Source organism: Protopterus annectens, chromosome 7.part0 (assembly GCF_019279795.1).
Source record: "Protopterus annectens isolate FY-2018-M chromosome 7.part0, PAN1.0, whole genome shotgun sequence".
NCBI lineage: Eukaryota > Metazoa > Chordata > Ceratodontiformes > Protopteridae > Protopterus > Protopterus annectens.
Window position 1 is genome coordinate 812,492,069 of NC_056739.1, and position 22,742 is coordinate 812,514,810.

At 39.7% G+C, this 22,742-nt stretch overlaps 1 protein-coding gene across 1 annotated transcript in view; it reads left to right on the plus strand.

Annotated features, from left to right (window-relative positions):
* Positions 1 to 22,742, plus strand: part of LOC122806104 (phosphatidylinositol 4,5-bisphosphate 3-kinase catalytic subunit alpha isoform-like) — an 835,043-nt gene that overhangs the window by 495,493 nt on the left and 316,808 nt on the right. The window contains exon 4 of the mRNA XM_044076341.1: positions 908 to 1,070. Coding sequence (XP_043932276.1) covers positions 908 to 1,070 — 163 coding nt within the window. The remainder of the gene's footprint in view (positions 1 to 907; positions 1,071 to 22,742) is intronic.

Below are 22,742 nucleotides of genomic sequence, written 5' to 3' on the forward strand. Positions count from 1 at the left end.
TCATGCTTCACTCCATATTGGGCATCCAGTCTAGGAGAACAGAATTTGTTTTGTATTCTGTGCAGTGCATGTTATGGACTTTTCAGGGATTTGAATGTGTTCTTCACATTCTGTTCATGTTATAAATTTCTGCATAGTAAACTTTATACTGAGCAGAGTGCAGTTATGTGAGCAAACCCACAGTGATAGGAAATGCTGACTAATAGAATAATTGCTAAAGGGCATGCACCCCCCCCCCCCTTATAATCTTGGTGCTCAGAGTTGAATCTGGTGGTCAGTTTATATACACTTAGCACTATATATGTTTCAGACTTTATGGAATCTGAGATTATTCTGTTTGAAAAACATGTACCCATTATCAGTTAATTTGTATCAATCGTAGTCTTTCGGTTGGAATTGTATTTTGGAGATTTGATAAAATCTTGCCTATTTTACCTTTTTTTGTGGTTTTGCATTTGCTGGATTAAGCTTTTAAGACTCCATTGACCTTCGACCTTCCCTGGGGACATTTCATGGTATGCTGGCTATTTCTGCATCTTTCTTGAGCAGCAAAGTAAGCACATAGTAGTATATGCAGTATAGTCTTTTATATAGCCATGCTTCCTGTAATAAACACAGCTGAAGACTGCAAACCACTGATCCCCATTTAACTGCCTAATGCGTAGTTCTGGGAACGACCAATATTAATGTCTAGTCACTTCCATTCAGGTTATGAATTCCTTCAGTAGTGTTTCTACTGTTCAAACTTCTGCTGGTACCTTGAGTACTTTAACACAGTTGTAATGCTACTTATTTGTAGTTCTCCCTTTCCTGATCTTATAAGGATTTGTTCAGAGATTTCAAGGGATGAAAAAAAGATTTTAATCCTTGTCGTCTAACAGAATTGTTTAATTTATTCTTCTTCTAGGAAGAATCATCCTACATTTTTGTTGGGGTAACCCAGGAGGCAGAAAGAGAGGAGTTTTATGATGAAACACGCAGGCTTTGTGACCTTAGGCTGTTCCAGCCTATCCTGAAGGTAATTGAACCAGTAGGGAACCGAGAGGAGAAAATTCTCAACCGAGAAATTGGTAAGTGCTTTTTACATTTTCTGTTAGAAATTTAGGAGAAATTAGTAAAAGACTGCAAGACTAGTCTTCAGAACAATTGTTGAGGTTGACCACTCTGTTTAAATAGTTTTCATTTTTTAGTGTCATGTCAGCACCTTTTAATAAGTCTTAACCTTCAAAGTCTGGGATTCATGCATAAGTGTTGTGCAGGCATCCAACATTAAATTTAATTTAGCCTTGGTTTAATTTCTCCGGTTGCTTAGGTTTTTACATAACATAAGAATGAACCCAATTCCTAAGTCTGTGCATAATTAAAGTTCATGATATCAGTTTTGCTTCAGTCTTTCACGTTTGATACAAGTGCTCTTCTCAGCACCTGCAGTATACCAAGAATTTCCTCTTTTTGCAGTTTATAAGGGGTTACTTTTATCAGTAACATATTTAGATATGTTTGATGATGTTCTTCGTGCATACAGCTGCAGTCATAACAGATGGATGGGGGTTATCCTGCCGACAGGCGGGTCCTCGGTCGGACGAATTCCAAAGTCTAGGTCCGGCGTCGGTTGTCGTCGCTTCTTCCCTGACGTCAGTGCGGCAGGGGGTATAAAAGAGCCAGCCGACGCCATCTTCTCCAGTCTTTCTTGCCGCACGGTGCCCGAAGCAGAAGCAGTTCACAAGTGCCGGTCGGCCAGCTCCTGAGATTTATGAAAATATTTCAGCCGAAGTCTTCTTGAAAGCTAAGTACCCCGATGGGGAAACTTTTCTTGCCTCAGATCGATGTCAGACAAAGTTAATAATTGCATTTCATGTGGGAAGCAAATACCGCATAAGGATTTCCACTCTTTCTGTATTCCTTGCTTAGGCGCAGACCACGACGTCTCGGCCTGCCGTTTTTGTGCTAGGTTCAACAAACGCACTATTAAGCGTCGGGCGGAGTTCGCCCTTCACTATTTTGGTAAAAAATTTAATTATATTATGTCGTTGGATAGTCCGACTCCAGTTTTGAGTAAAAGACGCAAAGATAAGGACTGACATACGAGGTCCGCGACTTCTACTGACACCACGCTAAGGCCGACTACCGGTTCTCAGCGAGGCGCCTACGCAGTCCCTGAGTACCGATGACACTTCATTACCGATGTCTTCAGTACCCGAGGTCGCAGGCTCCTCTGTCCCCATTCCAACTACAGATACCGACGCCATTCTTGGTGGGGAAACTCAGAGTTTAGACAGGCCTGCCATTTCTCAAGGTGTCTTCAGGCCTTCCTCCTTCTCTATTAAAGCTTTCACAAAATCTAAAGCAACCATGAAAACTAAAAAACAGGGACCTCAGACCCCCTCTCAAGGCCCCATGCCTAAAAAACAGATGCTCAAAATGGCTGAGGATTTGATTACTCTTATCGGGGATTCTCAACCCCCCTCGGACAAAAGGCCCAGATTAGAGGAAGACTACCCTTCCTCAGATCAAGCCTCTATTACCTCTGAACATTCTGAGGACCAGGACTATACCTATTCTCCTTTTGAAGACTCTGATGCAGAGGAGTCTATTCCCTCGGTCTCCCCCCCTGAGGACTACTCTTTTGGGGAAACCCTGCATACTTTGAGGGAACACTTTCATTGGGAAGGTCAAGATTACTCAGATTCCAAGAAAAGGCTCAGGGATTTTCTCTTGCTCCCCCAGCATAGGCCCCTGGCTAATCCCTCCTGTTTTAGATATATTAGATGATGTGTACACAGAAGTCAGTCTCAACCCAGATTCTTTACCTCCAGCTCCTGTTAAACCAGACAGGTATTACCGGGTTCCTGATTCACACCAGTTCCTATACAAAAGCCATACTGCTGACCCAGAAACTATTTCACAGGGTCCCGAGGGAATTAAGGCCTCTACTGCTAAAAACCCATTACCTTCAGAGAGAGATTCCAGAGCTTTAGAAAGGTGGGGGAAAAGGTGTATACCTGGGCAACTTTAACCATGAGGGCATTAAACTGTCAGTTTCATATGTTAAAGTATCAACAGTTTTTGTTATCTCAGTTGAAAAGCAAAATGACACAACCAGAACAACTAGATTTAAAAGAGTTGCAGGATTTGTTGCATGGTACAGAGCAAGTGGGTAAACATACCTTGCAGTGTGGTTTTGATGCTTTAGGGGCCTCATGTAGAGCTGCTGTTACAGGTTCTGTCATACGTAGACATGCTTGGCTCAAAGAGCAAACCTTACCAGATCATGTCAAAGCTAAATTACTAGATGCACCTCTTCAAAATGATGTATTGTTTGGTGTTAAAGCTGAGGGAGGTACTAAAGAAAATGGAGGAAAAAGCGAGATCAATGCAAACAGTGAAAGATTTCCTGCAGGTACAACCTCCATGTTTCAGCAGAAACTGGCCTTCAGAAAATTGGTCCTTTCCAGCCACGGACAGACCTCAAAGAGGCAGATACAGACGCCCGAGGGGTAGAGGGCAACCTCAGTATCATTCAGAGCCAGACAATGGCAAGCACCAACCCCAAGAGGTGAAGAACATAGATCACAGTCATTCAGAAAGCAGACACAATGACTTCCCCCTTTACCTGCCAAGCAAAGCTTTAATGGCAGCACCTTTGGGCGGAAAACTGGCATTATTCTCAAAAAATTGGCATATTGTCAAAAAAGACAAATGGATTCTGGACATTATAGACAGAGGCTACAGATTCCACTTTCACACCCTTCCAAAAATGAGAGGCATGCCAAACCTGCCACAAAATCAAAGGGCAGATGCACAAAAACAAATTTCAGCTCTCATGGACATGAAAGCTATTCAAGAGGTACCTGCAAAAGAACAAGGTCAAGGGTTTTATTCCAGACTGTTCCTGGTACCAAGGAAAGACAAAGATTGGAGACCTATTTTAGACCTATCCATCCTAAACACATATTTACAGGTACCAAAATTCAAGATGCTCACATTACAGCAGCTTCTTCCCATGCTGGGCAAGGAGTCTTGGCTGGTAACATTAGACCTCAAGGAGGCATACCTGCATGTCCCTATCAGACAAGATTGCAGAAGATACCTCAGATTTCTTGCAGGTTCAACCCATTATCAGTTCTTTGCATTGCCCTTTGGCTTATCTACTGCGCCCAGAGTGTTTACGAAATGCCTAGCATCAGTAATTGCCTTCTGCAGACTTCAAGGAATACAAATATACCCATATCTGGACGACTGCCTGATCCAAGCGGACAGCAAGGACATACTTCTGAAACACCTGGCGTTTGTAATAAAACTGTTGAACTTTCTGAGATACACAGTCAACAAAAAGAAATCAAAACTTAATACCCTCTCAAAGAATAATTTTTTTGGGTGCCAGCTTGAATACAACCACCCAGATGGCCTACCTCATGCCAGACAAACAAGGGCAACTATCTCAATACTTCAGCAAAATGGCAACCTTCACCAGGCTGACTGCAAGGAAAGTCCTGCAGGCTCTGGGATTCATGGCATCTTGCATCCTTCTGATCCCATGTGCAAAGCTGCATATGAGGAAACTTCAATGGTACCTAAAAAACTTAAGGTCTCAACACAGCCACAGTTTGGAAACAATTATACCACTCATTCCATGTCTTCAAAAGGAATTTCTGTGGTGGGCTCAAGCATGCCAAAGAAACATAGGTCTTCCTTTCTGCGTACCTCAAGCAACTCAAATCATCACAACAGACACCTCGGACTACGCCTGGGGGGCACACATGACAGAATAGTGCATTCAGGGAAAATGGTCCCAAAAAGAGAAGCACCTACACATCAACCAAAAGGAAATGCTAGCAGTGCAAAATGCTATTATGGCCTTCAAAGACCTACTGCATCCAGGCCAGCTATTGATAAGGACAGACAACACCACAGTGATGTGGTACATAAACAAACAGGGGGGAACTCATTCATACCCCCTGTGCAGACCAACCATGACCCTATGGAACACAGCTCTGGAATTGCAAATCCAACTTCAGGCACAATTCCTGCCAGGGAAGGAAAACACACTGGCAGACAGCCTAAGCAGAAATATGACAGATCCACACGAATGGAAGTTGCATCCTCAAGTTTTTGCAAAGATAACTCGGGTTTGGGGACAGCCAGACATTAGATCTCTTTGCTACCCACAGAAATTACCAATTGAAAAAATTTTGTTCAAGGACCTATCATACACAGGCCTGGAAAGTGGATGCACTTTCTTTCAATTGGACAACGTTGACAGTCTATGCCTTTCCGCCTCTTCCTCTGCTGCCCAAAGTTCTATTAAAAGCCAGAGCAAAGAGGCCGAAAATGATTCTCATTGCTCCAGATTGTCCAAGACAACACTGGTATCCGCTCCTGAAGAGCCTGACACATTCCCCACCATGGATCCTACCTCTAGTGCCTCTTCTGTTGTCCCAACACAACTTCAAAACTCTTGACAGCGAGCTGAAAACCCTAAATCCAGCTGCATGGAGAATCCCTTGATAACCCAACAGACCCTCCTCTCCAAGGAGGTGCAGGATGTCATCCTGGAGGCCAGAAGACCTTCTACTAGAAAAGTCTACTCCGCCAAATGGAAACGATTTTGTGCCTGGAATCAGAAAAAGGGCCAGAATCCTTGGGCAATAAATTTACCTCAAATTTTACAGTACCTAGCTGAGATGTTAAACAGTGGACTTTCCTTCTCCTCCATCAAAATCCACGCTTCAGCCATTTCTGCACAATACAACACAGATCCTCCTTTATTCTCTCATCCTCTCTTAAGACAGTTCCTCAGAGGGGCAAAGAATATAAAACCCCCAAGGAAACCACCAGTCCCTGCTTGGGACCTCAACTTCATATTGGAAAAACTGACCCTTCCTCCATTTGAGCCAGCTGCTTCAACAGAACTACAATACTTGTCATGGAAAACCGCCTTCCTTCTGGCCATCACCTCAGCACGCAGGGTTTCGGAACTACAGGCCCTCATGGCTGTGCAACCTTTCATCATTTTCCATCAGGACAGAGTTTCCTTACGAACCAACCCTACCTTTATGCCAAAGGTAGTATCCAGTGTAGCCTTGAATCAGACTATCCACTTACCTACCTTTTACCCTAACCCACAAAACAAAGGGGAAAGACTACTGCATTCCTTGGACATTCACAGACAACTTCATTATTATTTGGACAGGACAAAGCCATTCAGGAAATCCGAGCAACTCTTTGTGTCCTATGCTACAGGTGCTCAAGGAAAGGCTATCTAGAAACAGACAATCTCAAAATGGATATCCCACTGCATACGCTTTTGTTACTCATTTCATGGAAAAGCTGTGCCTTCAAGCATCAGATCCCACTCCACAAGGGCCACAGCTACCTCTGCAGCTTTCCTCAGGGGGGTTCCTACCAAGGACATTTTGGAAGCAGCCACTTGGAGTTCAGTGCACACTTTCTCCAAACACTATCACCTTCCACTTTACTCTAAATCTAGAGCGGGATTTGCCACAGCTGTCTTGCAGGGCATCCTTGCTCCTCCTAGTTCCACTTAGTGCCTGCCACCCCTACTTAGCTTTGGGATTCTACCCATCTGTTATGACTGCAGCTGTATGCACAATGAACATAGTACAGTTTTGTACCTACCATAAATGTAGATGTTAGAGTGCTCATACAGCTGCAGTCCAGGTTTCCCCCCCCTCCATCGCCTCTTAGGACAGGCCTTATGACATACACCTTCTCATACAACCTATTTGGGGTATTCTTTTATAGTGTATTTGCTTGCAACTACTGTTTTTTGATTATTCTATATTGCATGATTACATAAGTTTATGTTTTGCCTTCCTTCTGGGGGCACCTGACATCTGGGGCAAGAAAAACTGAAGAAGATGGCGTTGGCTGGCTCTTTTATACCCCTGCTGCACTGACGTCAGGGAAGAAGCGACGACAACCGACGCCGGACCTAGACTTTGGAATTCGGCCGACCGAGGACCTGCCTGACAGCAGGATAACCCCCATCCATCTGTTATGACTGCAGCTGTATGAGCACTCTAACATCTACATTTATGTTAGGTACAAAACTGTACTATTCTTTATTAGCCCATTTGCTCCTGGTACAACTAGTGCTGTCTGTGTATCCTTATACTACATTGCTCTAGTTTTTGCTTGCATGTCTTTATATTTTACAAATGTACATCTTTCACGTTATAAAGACACTAGTCACGGAGTGTAGCAGTTTCAATAATCAATGCTACTTCTGTCTTTTTCTCTTGAACAACAATATCTAGTTTGTTAGTTTCTGTCTTCTGAGCTGCTGGTATGGGATGATCCCACATAATCATGAATTCATCTTCGTCAACAATCCTTTGCAGTTCATGTTTCCAATGTGTCTGAGCTACCTCTATGTTGTAATGTTTACAAAGTCTCCAGTGTAACAGCCTTGCTACTTTTGTTATATCTTTCAGTATACTCACAAACATTCAGCTACAAGTGTAATGCAGCCTGCAACAAGATGTGTAACTGTTTGTAGTTCTGTACCTCAGAACCTACATTTTGTCTGTATCTCCTAGACCTCTATGAATTTTGTGAAACATCTAGTATGTATCCACAGTCTTGGGTTGCCAATATTACCTTTTCATCTTATGGTTCAGATTCAGCTCACCTTAGACATTTGCATGTCAACTCTCAGTCAAGATGCAGTTGTTCCAGTAGACCTCTATACCTCTATACTACTTGCTGTAATTGTGTTTTTTTCCATTTATGTTTTCTTTTTTCCTGATTCCATTCTTTATATATATTTTTTTAATGTTTTGCACTTTATGTTGCCACCGGATTTTTATCCACATTTGGATGGATTTCCATTCCTGCTTGTTTCCTAAAGGCTTCTGCTAACATAACCAAAGAAGTAATTTTAGATTTTTTTGTTCATATTTTAAAACTTTTAATGTTTGGATCTGGTGACATCCATAAATATGTATGCAGTCCCACAATCACTGACCTATGTGAATAGTCGATTTCAAGGAGAGACCCATGCCTCCTTCAGACCAGGGAAATCTATAATCTTTGCAAATGTCGATTCTCGTTTATCATTTGATGGGTATGAAGCAATTTTCTTGTTTTCCTATCAAGCTTATCCAGCTCTTTTTTGTAACCAATCACCCCAAAAGCTGTAAGGTAAAACAAAGTGCAAGCTTATTTGTAGCTTGAATGTTATTCCTAGATGTCAAAGCAGTCAAGTATTAATTTTAGTCTACTAAAATTTACCTTACTGATCTTTGTTGCTATTTTTCATGCTGTATCACTGGCACTTCATCTCTTCCAAGATATTTGTATACTCTTTCTTGATGTTTATCGTGTTACCCTGCTGCAGTCATCACACTTGGGTTATCCAGCCGTCAGGCGGTCCCACGGTCGGCCAGAGTTCCAAAGTCTTGGTCCGGCATCGGTTACTGTCACTTCTTCCCTGACATCAGTGCGCCAGGGGTATACAAGAGGCATCTGACACCATTTTCTCCAGTCTTTCTTGCCGTGCGGTGCCCGAAGCAGAAGCAGTTCGCAAGTGCCGGTCAGCCGACACCTGAGATTTTCGAATCGAATTTCAGTCCGAAGTCTTCAATAAAGCTAAGTACCCCATTGGGAAACCTTTTCTTGCCTCAGTCCGATGTCAGAAAAAAGTTAACAATTGCATTTCTTGTGGGAAGCAAATACCTCATAAGGACTTCCATTCTTATTGTATTCCTTGCCTAGACCCAGACCACAATGTCACAGGTTGTGGGTTTTGTGCTAGGTTTAATAAACAAACTATCAAACTCCGTTTTGACTTCGCACATTACTTTGGTAGGAAATTTAATTATATCATGCCATCGGAGCAGCCGACGACTGGCATGCATAAAAAACGCAAGGATAAGGACAGGCAGCCTAGGACCAAGTCAGACTCCGAGGCCTCTGCTGGGCCTGTCGCCGGTTCTCCGGTTTTCAGTGAGGCACCTACGCAGCCCCTGACGACCACAGAATTGGAACCCCAGACAGCTGCGAATTCTCCAGCGGAGTGTACTAGGCCGTCACAGCCATCTTCATTAGGCCCTTCCAACACCGGAGCAGAAGGAGATCCCGGTGCAGTAGAAACACCTTCGGTTGCAGAAGGTGTCTTCAGACCGACTACACTAACCATTAAATCTTATGCTAAGCTTAAAACTCCATTAAAACCAAAAAAGACTGTACATCAGTCTACAGTTCAAGGCCCTATGTCTAAGAAACAGATGCTTAAGATAGCTGAAGATTTGATTACCCTAATCAGGGGTTCCCATCCCCCTCCAGATAAAAGACCAAGACAAGGGGTGGATTATGCTTCCTCTGACCAAGTTTCAATTTCCTCAGATTCTTCTGAGGAACAGGATTACGCTTTTCCCCCTTATGAAGACTCTGATGCTGAAGACTCTATTCCCTCAGCATCTCCCCCTGAAGACTACTCCTTTGGGGAAACTTTACACACCATGAGGGAAAATTTCCACTGGGAAGGACAGGACTACTCTGAGTCAAAGAAAAGGCTCCGAGAGTTCCTTTTACTACCCCAGCACAGACCACTTGCTATCCCTCCAGTTTTAGACATTGTGAATGATGTTTACTTAGAGTCTAGTCTAAATCCAGACTCTCTACCGCCTGCTCCAGCCAAACCAGACAGATACTACAGAGTACCTGACTCACACAAATTCCTTTATAAAAGCTCTGTGGCTGATCCAGAAACAATTTCCCAGGGTCCCAAAGGGGCTAAAGCTTCTATGGCTAAAAATCAAGTACCCTCTGAAAGGGATTTCAGAGCCCTAGATAGATGGGGAAAGAAGATATACACCTCAGCTACTGTGGCTATGAGAGCATTAAATTGTCAGTTTCACATGCTGAAATATCAGCAATTCCTAATGTCTCAATTAAAACAAAAAATGAGCACACATTCTGAACAGTCTGAATTCAAGGAAATGCAAGATCTGTTGCATGCAGCTGAACAGGTGGACAAACATACTTTACAATGTGTGTAACTGTAAAAATTCTTTCCTTCAGGATCCGACCAAGCGGACAGTCTCTCCAAACCAAAATTGCTTATAAGGGCACCGTCTATTCAGACCTGGTAGCAAAAAATCCAGTACATAAAACACTTGAAGCAAAAGTCTATTCAGACCTCATAAAATGTTTTTCATAAGTCCTTCAATAACCCACATTCGGAGCTTATTATAAACAATGGAACTTTATTTAAAACAAGAAAAGGTAAGCGCTTTTGCTATGTAGCTTTGTCAAACCATCATCTGTCTGTATAAAAGACAGGTATATATACCCATTACTAAATCAAGTTCAATTAACTTGTCAATAATTCAATAATACATTTAAAGAAGTACACGTTTATAAGTAGAAAAATTTCTTCATATTTAAAAATGTGTGGTCATAAAATATATATTGATAGGAATCCATAAAAATTCATAAGATAATAATAAAATATTAACATCATAAAAAATATACATAAATACAAGGTATAAATGTGGGAGAGGGCACATGTTCTTACAGAACACTAAATTCTTAGAGCCTTTTCATAGATCTATAAAAAATAAATAAAAGGGGACTATATAAAAAGATCACAAAATTTGTTTATTAAGAATCTGAAGTCATTGATATTTAATATTTAATGCTTCTCCCTTTTAAAACTGGGTTTCAATGGTATTTTTTCATTTAAACCAGGAGGGATATGAGCTTGCATCCTAATGATCCAGTCAGTCTCAATTATATTCTGTTTGATTTCTTACATCTCCCCCTCTAATATTGGGTACATTAATCTGTATGACCATAAACTTAAAATGATGCATAGGTCCTTCCTGTATCACATGCTTGGAGAGTGCATTATCTTCAGATTTAACTCTAATTTGATATATGTGTTCCCTAATTCTATTTTTTAATTTTCTATCGTTTTTTCCGAAATAAAATGCAGTACATGCTGTGCAAACAGCTAAGTACACTAAATGTTCTGTATCACAATTTGCCCTAATATTAAACGTGAAAATTTTTGAAGTATTAGGGTGCACAAACATACTAGTGTTAGAAATATAAGGGCAGAAAGTACATTTATTACACGGTTCAGTTCCAAATACATTTTTATTTATGTCATTTCTTCTGTTATTTGGAAAGCATAGTAATCTATGCAGATTTTTCTTGTTCTTATATACAAACTGCGGTTGTTCACCTACCAGTTCCTTAATTTTGGGATTCACAGTTAATATATCCCAATGTTTGTAAATAACATTCTTAATTGATCCTATATCTTGAGTATAAAATATTTACTTTCTGCTGTATTTTATTATTGATTTCTCCTATTTCTTTCTCAATGTATGTATTCTTGCCCCTTGCAGAAAATATGGGGCATGCTTTATTCTCCCTAATATGTTGTGTATCTGAAAACCCTTTTTCTATTTCTGTTGATTTGTATTTCCGTGCTACCAGTCTCCCATTCAACTCTTTCAAGTCTGCTTCATAGTTACTTTGTAAAGGATTTAATCTTGATACTCTTATGGCCTGCCCTTTGATAATATTGGAAAAGATGTGATAAGGATGCATACTATCCCTGTGTAATTTTTATAACATGATTTTCTATGTACACCCGTGTTTAATTTCCCATTGTCCAAGCGATGAATTGAGACATCCAAAAGCGCTATATCATCCTTGGAATTGGTAATAGTGAATTTCAAATAAGAAGTCAAAGAATTAATTTCTATAAAAAATTGGTGTAGCTCTTCTATGTTACCAGTCCATAAAAAGAACAAATTGTCAACAAAACGTCTATAAAAACAAATACATTTCTGATATAATTCTAGATGAAAAAGCTTTTCCTCTTCCCATAATGCCATTACCAGGTTGGCGTAGCGATTGGCACACGAAGTGCCCATAGCTATGCCATCCTTCTGTAAATATAATTGTCGATTAAACAAAAAAAATTATTCTCTAAGACCAGCTCCAGTAATAAGCAAATATAGTCTATATGTTTCTCCAATGTATTTGAATGTCTATTTAAATATAGCTTAACATTTTCAATTCCTGTCTCATTCGGAATATTAGTAAATAGTGACTTAACATCCATTGTTACCGTTGTAAATACAAGGTCATCGGGTAATGATTCTGTTCCTTCATATAGATCTAACAGGAACTGTTTCAAATCCCTTAAAATAAACATATTTGAATCAACTAATGGTCTCAAAGTTTTCTCAATTAACATAGAAAGGGGTTCGGTGACCCACCCACGGCCAGAAACAATTGGTTTCATGGGTGGATTATTTAAATCCTTATGTACCTTAGGTAATCCTTGGATTATGTGTATAGTTGGACTCTCTACAAAAAGAAAATTATATATATCTAAATAAGTTATATCTAACTTGTACAATTCATCAAGTGTGTTGTGCACATTTGTCACAAATTGTTGGACACTTAAAACTGGGATAGGTTTATAAAAATTGGTGTCATTTAGCATTTCATGCATTTTTTGATCATATAGTACCTTGTCCAAAATTACTGTAGGACCTCCTTTATCTGCAGGCCTGATGATATATTTCTATCATCTCTAAGATCCTTCAAAGCTTTAGCTTGCCTTATTGTTAAATTGTTCTTCCTGGTATTGGAGTGGTTAACACCTTTCAAAGTATAAATGTCTTTCTCCAGTATCTTACTGAAGGCATCTAATAAAGGATGTAAATTTGGAACATAAGTGCTTGGCTTCTTTAAGGGTCTCTCAAGTTACTTGATTTATTTTCAGCATATAGCATTTTTAATTGTACATTTCTTATGAACAACTCAACATCCAATATTGTGTCTACTAGATTGCTTTGTTTAGAAGGAATAAAATTTAAGCCCTTATTTAAAACCTCCAACTCAAATCAACTTAGGGGCCTGTGTGAGAGGTTCAAAACTAGGTCATTTTCTCCCACATTTTCTTTAGCGTTGGTTCTCTCATTTCTGTTCCTGTGGCCTTTCTCTTCTGCCTCCCTCTGCTCATTGATCGATTTCTCCCTCTGCCATTTATCTCGGCTATGGGGAAAGGGCTATATACCTCTGAATTTGAACTATTAGGGGGTAGGGCAGATGTCTTACTATGAACTACTGGATCATTTTGGTTGTGTCCTAACCTATTTTTAATCCCTAAGTTCATCTGAACGTTATTCACTAGTGGTTCTGTCTTTCGTGCTGTGCTGCCTGAAATAGGGCTTTTGGATATATTAGCATCAGCAGATTCAATTAATACAGTTTCATTAGAAATATCATTCTTTACTCCATCTGTGTTAGTAACACAGCCATTATCAGAGGTAGTATTCAATGGGAGCTCTATTTGATTACCAATTAAAACAGTACTGTTTCTGTTAACATTAACATTGTTGAATGCTTTTCTATTAACACTTTTATTGAAATTACTAAGTCCTTCTTGTCCATTCCTGTTATTCTTAGGCCAAGTAAAGACTTGGCCATGTTGAAAATCATACAAGTCTCTAGATAATTTATGCTTCTTTTGTTCCATAAGTCTTTTTTCGTAGAGACAAACACTATCAATTAGGCGATCTAACAGCAGTTCTATAATGCTGTCATGAAAACCGTTATACAGATCAAATTTAATGTTCTGTAAGAACATGTGCCCTCTCCCACGTAAATACCTTGTATTTATGTATATTTTTTATGATATGTTAATATTTTATTTATTATCTTATGAATTTTTATTGATTCCTATGAATATGCATTTTATGAGCACGTATTTTTAAATATGAAGAAATTTTTTCTACTTATAAAACGTGTACTTCTTTAAATGTATAATTGAATTATTGACAAGTTAATTGAACTTGATTTAGTAATGGGTATATATAGCTGTCTTTTATGCAGACAGATGATGGTATGACAAAGCTACATAGCGAAAGCACTTACCTTTTCTTGTTTTAAATAAAGTTTCCGTGTTTATAATAAGCTCCGAATGTGGATTGTTGAAGGACTTATGAAAAGCATTTTGAGGTCTGAATAGACTTTTGCTTCAAGTGTTTTATGTATTGGATTTTTTGCTACCAGGTCTGAATAGACGGTGCCATTATAAGCAATTTTGGTTTGGAGAGACTGTCCACTTGGCCGCATCCTGAACGAAAGAATTTTTACAGTTACATGCTAGACTTTTTCTCATTTCAGTTCAGGTCCGTGATTTTGCTGGTGGTGGTGGTTTTTACTTTTTGGCTTATCTTGGTTTCATTTAAACACCACAGCTTAACCATGGCGGAGTCAGTTGATGGTAATATTGAATTACCTTATAATCCTGTTAGTACGTTATCCAAAAGAACGACCCATCCTCGTCTACAGAATTGTGTGTCTTGTGACGTCAATCCGTTACTTCAACTTGAATTGGTAACGGCCAGCGAAGGTGAAGCGTTGAACAGTACGGATTATGAGACTATAACTAATACCCTAACCTCAATGGAATCCGAATTACTTGAATTAAAACACTTACAAATGCAGAGATTCCACTTTGAAGTCTGCATTCAGAAGAAAATTATACTGAGGGGTCTTAGAATCCTTAAAATGCCGACAACAGGCAACGCATATCCAGAGCTCCTCTATCGTTGGCAGCAGATGAACATTGAGGTGAGCTTGAATTACATGAAGTTATTGAATTAATTTTTTCTGCCTGAAGAACTTAAGTTACAAGAAAGTATTAAAAAGAGACAATTTGATCTGTATAGCGGTTTTCATGACAGCATTATAGAACCGCTGTTAGATCGCCTAACTGATAGTGTTTGTCTCTACGAAAAAAGACTTATGGAACAAAAGAAGCATAAATTATCTAGAGACTTGTATGATTTTCAACATGACCAAGTCTTTACTTGGCCTAAGAATAACAGGAATGGACAAGAAGGACTTAGTAATTTCAATAAAAGTGTTAATAGAAAAGCATTCAACAATGTTAATGTTAACAGAAACAGTACTGTTTTAATTGGTAATTAAATAGAGCTCCCATTGAATACTACCTCTGATAATGGCTGTGTCACTAACCCAGATGGAGTAAAGAATGATATTTCTAATGAAACTGTATTAATTGAATCTGCTGATGCTAATATATCTAAAAGCCCTATTTCAGGCAGCACAGCACGAAAGACAGAATCACTAGTGAATAACGTTCAGTTGAACTTAGGGATTAAAAATAGGTTAGGACACAACCAAAATGATCCAGTAGTTCATAGTAAGACATCTGCCCTACCCCCTAATAGTTCAAATTCAGAGGTATATAGCCCTTTCCCCATAGCCGAGATAAATGGCAGAGGGAGAAATCGATCAATGAGCAGAGGGAGGCAGAAGAGAAAGGCCTCAGGAACAGAAATGAGAGAACCAGCGCTAAAGAAAATGTGGGAGAAAATGACCTAGTTTTGAACCTCTCACACAGGCCCCTAAGTAGATTTGAGTTAGGGGTTTTAAATAAGGGCTTAAATTTTATTCCTTCTAAACAATGCAATGTAGCAGACACAATATTGGATGTTGAGTTGTTCATAAGAAATGTACAATTAAAAATGCTATATGCTGAAAATAAATCAAGTAACTTTGAGAGACTCTTAAAGAAGCCAAGCACTTATGTTCCAAATTTACATCCTTTATTAGATGCCTTCAGTAAGATAGTGGAGAAAGACATTTATACTTTGAAAGGTGTTAACCACTCCAATACCAGGAAGAACAATTTAACAATAAGGCAAGCTAAAGCTTTGAAGGATCTTAGAGATGATAGAAATACATCCGTCAGGCCTGCAGATAAAGGAGGCCCTACAGTAATTTTGGACAAGGTACTATATGATCAAAAAATGCATGAAATGCTAAATGACACCAATTTTTATAAACCTATCCCAGTTTTAAGTGTCCAACAATTTGTGACAAATATACACAACACACTTGATAATTGTACAAGTTAGATATAATTGATTTAGATGTATATAAATTTCTTTTTGTAGAGTCCAACTATACCTATAATCCAAGGATTACCTAAGGTACATAAGGATTTAAATAATCCACCCATGAGACCAATTGTTTCTGGCCGTGGGTGGGTCACCGAACCCCTTTCTATGTTAACTGAGAAAACTTTGAGACCATTAGTTGATTCAAATATGTTTATTTTAAGGGATTCGAAACAGTTCCTGTTAGATCTATATGAAGGAACAGAATCATTACCCGATGACCTTGTATTTACAATGGTAGCAATGGATGTTGTCACTATTTACTAATATTCCGAATGAGACAGGAATTGAAAATGTTAAGCTATATTTAAATAGACATTCAAATATGTTGGAGAAACATATAGACTATATTTGCTTATTACTGGAGCTGGTCTTAGCGAATAATGTTGTTTTGTTTAATCGACAATTATATTTACAGAAGGATGGCGTAGCTATGGGCACTTCGTGTGCCAATAGCTACGCCAACCTGGTAATGGCATTATGGGAAGAGGAAAAGCTTTTTCATCTAGAATTATATCAGAAATTTGTTTGTTTTTATAGACGTTTTGTTGACAATTTGTTCTTTTTATGGACTGGTAACATAGAAGAACTACACCAATTTTTTATAGAAATTAATTCTTTGACTTCTTATTTGAAATTCACTATTACCAATTCCAGGGATGATATAGCGTTTTTGGATGTCTCAATCCATTGCTTGGACAATGGGAAATTAAACACGGGTGTACATAGAAAATCATGTTATAAAAATACTCTATTACACATGGATAGTATGCATCCTTATTACATCTTTTCCAATATTATCAAAGGACAGGCCATAAGAGTGTCAAGATTAAATCCTTTACAAAGTAACTATGAAACAGAGTTGAAAGAGTTGAATGGGAGACTGGTAACACGGAAATATAGATCAATAGAAATAGAAAAAGGGTTTTCAGATACACAACATATTAGGGAGAATAAAGCATGCCCCATATTTTCTGCAAGGGGCAAGAATACATATATTTTGAAAGAAATAGGAAAAATCAATAATAAAAGACAGCAGAAAGTAACTTTAATTTATACTCAAGATATAGGATCAATTAAGAATGTTATTTACAAACATTGGGATATATTACCTGTGAATCCCAAAATTAAGGAACTGGTAGGTGAACAACCGCAGTTTGTATATAAGAACAAGAAAAATCTGCATAGATTACTATGCTTTCCAAATAATAGAAGAAATGACATAAATCACAATTTATTTGGAACTGAACCGTGTAATAAATGTACTTTCTGCCCTTATATTTCTAACACTAGTATGTTTGTGCACCCTAATACTTCAAAAATGTTCACATTTAATATTAGGGCAAATTGTGATACAGAACATTTAGTGTACTTAGCTGTTTGCACAGCATGTACTGCATTTTATATCGGAAAAAACAATAGAAAATTAAAAAATAGAATTAGGGAACACATATATCAAATTAGAGTTAAATCTGAAGTCAATACACTCTCCAAGCATGTGATACAGGATGGACCTATGCACCATTTTAAGTTTATGGTCATACAGATTAATGTACCTAATATTAGTGGGGGAGATGTAAGAAATCAAACAGAACAAATTGAGACTGACTGGATCATTAGGATGCAAGCTCATATCCCTCCTGGTTTAAATGAAAAAATACCATTGAAACCAGCTTTAAAAGGGCATTAAATATCAAATATCAATGACTTCAGATTCTTAATAAATATATTTTGTGATCTTTTTATATAGTCCCCTTTTATTTATTTTTTATAGATCTATGAAAAGGCTCTAAGAATTTAGTGTTCTGTAAGAACATGTGCCCTCTCCCACGTTTATACCTTGTATTTATGTATATTTTTTATGATATGTTAATATTTTATTTATTATCTTAAGAATTTCTATGGATTCCTATGAATATGCATTTTATGAGCACGTATTTTTAAATATGAAGAAATGTTTCTACTTATAAACGTGTACTTCTTTAAATGTATAATTGAATTATTGATAAGTTAATTGAACTTGATTTAGTAATGGGTATATATAGCTGTCTTTTGTACAGACAGATGATGGTTTAACAAAGCTACATAGCGAAAGCGCTTACCTTTTTCTTGTTTTAAATAAAGTTCCCGTGTTTATAATAAAGCTCTGAATGTGGATTATTGAAGGACTTATGAAAAGCATTTTATGAGGTCTGAATAGACTTTTGCTTCAAGTGTTTTATGTATTGGTTTTGTTGCTACCAGGTCTGAATAGACGGTGCCCTTATAAGCAATTTTGGTTTGGAGAGACTGTCTGCTTGGTCGGATCCTGAACGAAAGAATTTTTACAATTACATGCTAGACTTTTTCTCATTTCAGTTCTGGTCCGTGATTTTGCTAGTGGTGGTGTTTTTTACTTTTTGGCCATACTTTACAATGTAGATTTGATTCATTGGAAGCTTCATGTAGAGAAGCTGTTACTGGGTCTGTCATGCATAGACATGCTTGGTTAAAAGAACAAACCCTACCTGATCATGTTAAAGCAAAATTATTGGATGCACCTTTACAGCAGGATGTCTTATTTGGTGTCAAAGCAGAAGAGGTTTTAAAGAAAATGGAGGATAAGGCAAGGTCTATGCAGAAGGTCAAGGATTTTTTTACAGGTACAACCCCCTCGTTTCAGCAGAAATTGGCCAACAAAAAACTGGTCCTTTCCAGCTTCTGACAGATCACAGAGGGGCAAATACAGACGCCCAAGGGGCAGAGGTCAGCCCCAAGGCCCTTACAAACCTCGCCAATGGGGTACTGCTACCCAGAAGGGAGGAGAAGACAGGTCCCAAGCTAGCAGAAGACAAACACAATGACTCAACCCTCAAATTACCAAGCAAATCCCTCTTGCCAGCTCCCTTGGGAGGAAAATTAGCACTTTTTGCAGACAACTGGCACACCATCACAAAAGACAAATGGGTTCTAAACATTGTCTCACAAGGATACAGATTCCACTTTCATACCTTGCCAAGGATAAAAGGAATGCCAAACCTGCCACCGAATCAATGGGCAGAAGCACAAAAACAAATTACAGCTCTCATGGACATGAGAGCCATTCAACAGGTACCTACACAGGAGCAAGGACAAGGATTTTACTCAAGACTCTTTCTAGTCCCCAGAAAGGACAAAGCATGGAGACCCATTCTGGATCTTTCAGTTCTGAACACCTATCTGCAAGTACCAAAATTCAAGATGCTAACACTACAGCAGCTTCTTCTCATGCTGGGCAAGAAGGCTTGGCTAGTAACGTTGGATCTCAAGGAGGCATACCTGCATGTCCCTATCAGACAAAATTGCAGAAGATACCTCCGCTTCATTGCAGGTTCAACTCATTATCAATTCTCTGCACTGCCCTTTGGCTTATCTACTGTGCCCATGGTCTTCACAAAATGCCTGGCACCAGTAATTGCATACTGCAGACAGAGGAATTCAAATATACCCATACCTGGATGACTGCCTTATTCAAGCAGAAAGCAAGGACATTCTTTTAAAGCATCTGGCATTTGTCAAACACCTTCTAAGTTGCCTAGGGTACACAGTAAACAAAAAGAAATCAAAACTAGTGCCCTCACAAAACATAATATTCCTGGGTGCCAGCTTGAATACAACAGCCCAGATGGCTTATCTCACGCCAGACAAGCAACAACAGCTGACTCAATACTTCAAAATAATGGCAACGAAGACTCAACTCCCTGCAAGAAAAATTCTGCAGGCCTTGGGATTCATGGCATCTTGCATACTACTAATACCATTTGCAAAACTGCATATGAGGAAATTACAATGGTACCTGAAAAGCATATGGACTCGGCACAGCCACAGCTTAGAAGCAATGATACCACTCATTCCCTGCCTTCAACAGGAGTTTCTATGGTGGGCACAGGCATATCACCTCAACAAGGGCCAGCCTTTCACCTTACCCACAGCCAGGCAAACTTTAACAACAGATGCATCGGACTATGCCTGGGGAGCATACATGGCAGGACAGTGCATTCATGGCAAATAGACTACAGATCAAAGGCATCTGCCTATCAATCAAAAAGAAATGCTAGCAGTACAGAATGCCCTAACAGCCTTCAAGGACCTCTTACACCCTGGACAACTAATAATAAAGACTGACAATACAACAGTAATGTGGTACATAAACAAGCAAGGGCGCACACATTCCTACCCCTATGCAGAAAAACAATGACCTTGTGGAACACAGCACTGTCCGTCTTACCAAGTTCAACTACAAGCACAATTCCTGCCAGGAAAGAAAAACACACTGGCAGATGACCTAAGCAGAAACATCATGGATCCCCACGAGTGGAAACTAGATCCACAAGTATTTGCAATGATAACTCAAAAATGGGGATGCCCAGACATAGATCTGTTTGCCAACCCCCAAAACTACCAACTTCAAAAATTTTGCACAAGGACATTCCACCCACAAGCTTGGAAAGTGGACACCCTCTCATTCAGTTGGAAAACATTAACAGTGTATGCCTTTCGTCTGCTGCCTCTTCTAGCAAAGGTACTGCTGAAAGTCAGATTAGAGAGGCCACAAATGATACTCATTGCACCAGTCTGGCCACGCCAGCACTGGTATCCAATTCTAAGGAATATGGCCCACGGCCCACCATGGATTTTACCGCAAATTCCTCACCTGCTCACCCAGCAAGACAATCCGATTCTACACAGCCAGCTCAAGACTTTAAACCTGGCTGCATGGCAAATTACCTAAAGAACCAGCCAACACCTCTATCCAAAGCTGTTATGGATGTCATTCTGGAGGCCAGGAGGCCTAGCACCAGGAAAACCTATTCAGACAAATGGAAAAGATTTTGCACCTGGAACCAGGCTAAAGGCCAAAATCCCCTTGATCCAAACATTCCTCAGATTCTACAATATTTAACTGAGATGTTGCACAAAGGACTTTCCTTTTCATCTGTTAAGATCCACGCCTCAGCAATTTCAGCCCATTACAACACGGATCCTCCTTTATTTTCACATCCACTCCTAAGACAGTACCTCAGAGGGGCTAAGAACATAAGACCGCCCAGGAGAGCACCAACACCTACTTGGGATCTCAACTTTGTTCTGGAAAAGCTTACACTGCCGCCCTTTGAACCAGCTTTTTCAGCTGATTTAAAATTTCTTTCATGGAAAACTGCCCTGCTGCTAGCAATAACTTCAGCTAGAAGAGTCTCAGAGCTACAGGCACTAATGGCAGTGGAGCCTTTCCTCATTTTTCATCAAGACAGTCTCTCTAGGAACTAACCCTTCTTTTATGCCAAAGGTGGTATCCAGTGGCCCTAAACCAAACCATTCATTTGCCCACCTTTTTTTCCAAATCCCCAGAACAAAGGAGAAAGACTCCTGCACTCTTTGGACATTCACAGGCAATTACGTTACTACTTGGATAAAACTAAGGCTTTCAGAAAATCTGACCAGCTCTTTGTAGCCTATGCTGCAGGATCACAAGGAAAAGCTATCTCAAAACAGACCATTTCAAAATGGATAGGACATTGCATACGTTTCTGCTACACGCATCATGGGAAACAGATACCTGCTAACATTAGGTCCCACTCCACCAGGGCTACAGCTACATCAGCAGCCTTTCTCAGGGGGGTGCCAACCAAGGATATTCTGGAAGCTGCAACTTGGAGTTCAGTGTTACACCTTCACCAAACACTATCACTTGCCTCTATATTCTAAGACTAGAGCTGGTTTTGCCACTGCCGTTTTTCAGGGCCTACTAGCTTCTTCTAATCCTGTTTAACTCCACCACCCACCCTTAGCTTTGGGATTCAACCCAAGTGTGATGACAGCAGCAGGGTAACACGATGAACATAGTACAGTTTTGTACCTACCATAAATGTAGATGTTCGAGTGTTCACCCTGCTGCAGTCCAGGTTACCCTCCCTCCATCCCCTCTGAACTAACTAGACTTATCTATACCTTTCTATCCTATACAACCTCTGTGGTGTATTTTCTTGTGACTGAAGGTATTGTTTTATTTTTATATGTATATTTTTATATAGCAATATGTATTGCCTACCTATTGGGGGCACCTGACATCTGGGGCAAGAAAAATTGAAGAAAATGGCGTCTGATGCCTCTTATATACCCCTGGCGCACTGACATCAGGGAAGAAGCGACAGCAACCGACGCCGGACCAAGACTTTGGAACTCTGGCCAACTGCGGGACCGCCTGATGGCAGGATAACCCAAGTGTGATGACTGCAGCAGGGTGAACACTCAAACATCTACATTTATGGTAGGTACAAAACTGTACTTAAAATCTTTTATATCACATTCCTTCCAAGAGTTCTGTTTTTTCTTGATTCATTTTTCCTGTTTGTGTCATCTGAGAAGATTTTAACAACTTGTCGCTGCTGTTTCAGGCGTTTATCTGATAAACTATACAATTTCAGATCATCCACAAAGAGTAGATGAGCTGATGTTCATCATGTTTCACTGTTGCAGTCATTACAGTTGGGTTATCCTGCTGGCAGGCTACCCGCAGTCGGCCTGAATTCCAAAGTCTAGGTCCGGCGTCGGTTGCTATCGCCTCCTCCCTGACGTCAGTGTGCCAGGGGTATAAAAGATGCAGCCGACGCCATTTTCTTCAGTCTTTCTTGCCGTGTGGTGCCCGAAGCAAAAGCAGATGTTCATCGTGTTACACTGCTGCAGTCATTACACTTGGGTTATCCTGCCGTCAGGCAGTTCCCCAGTCGGCCTAAGTTC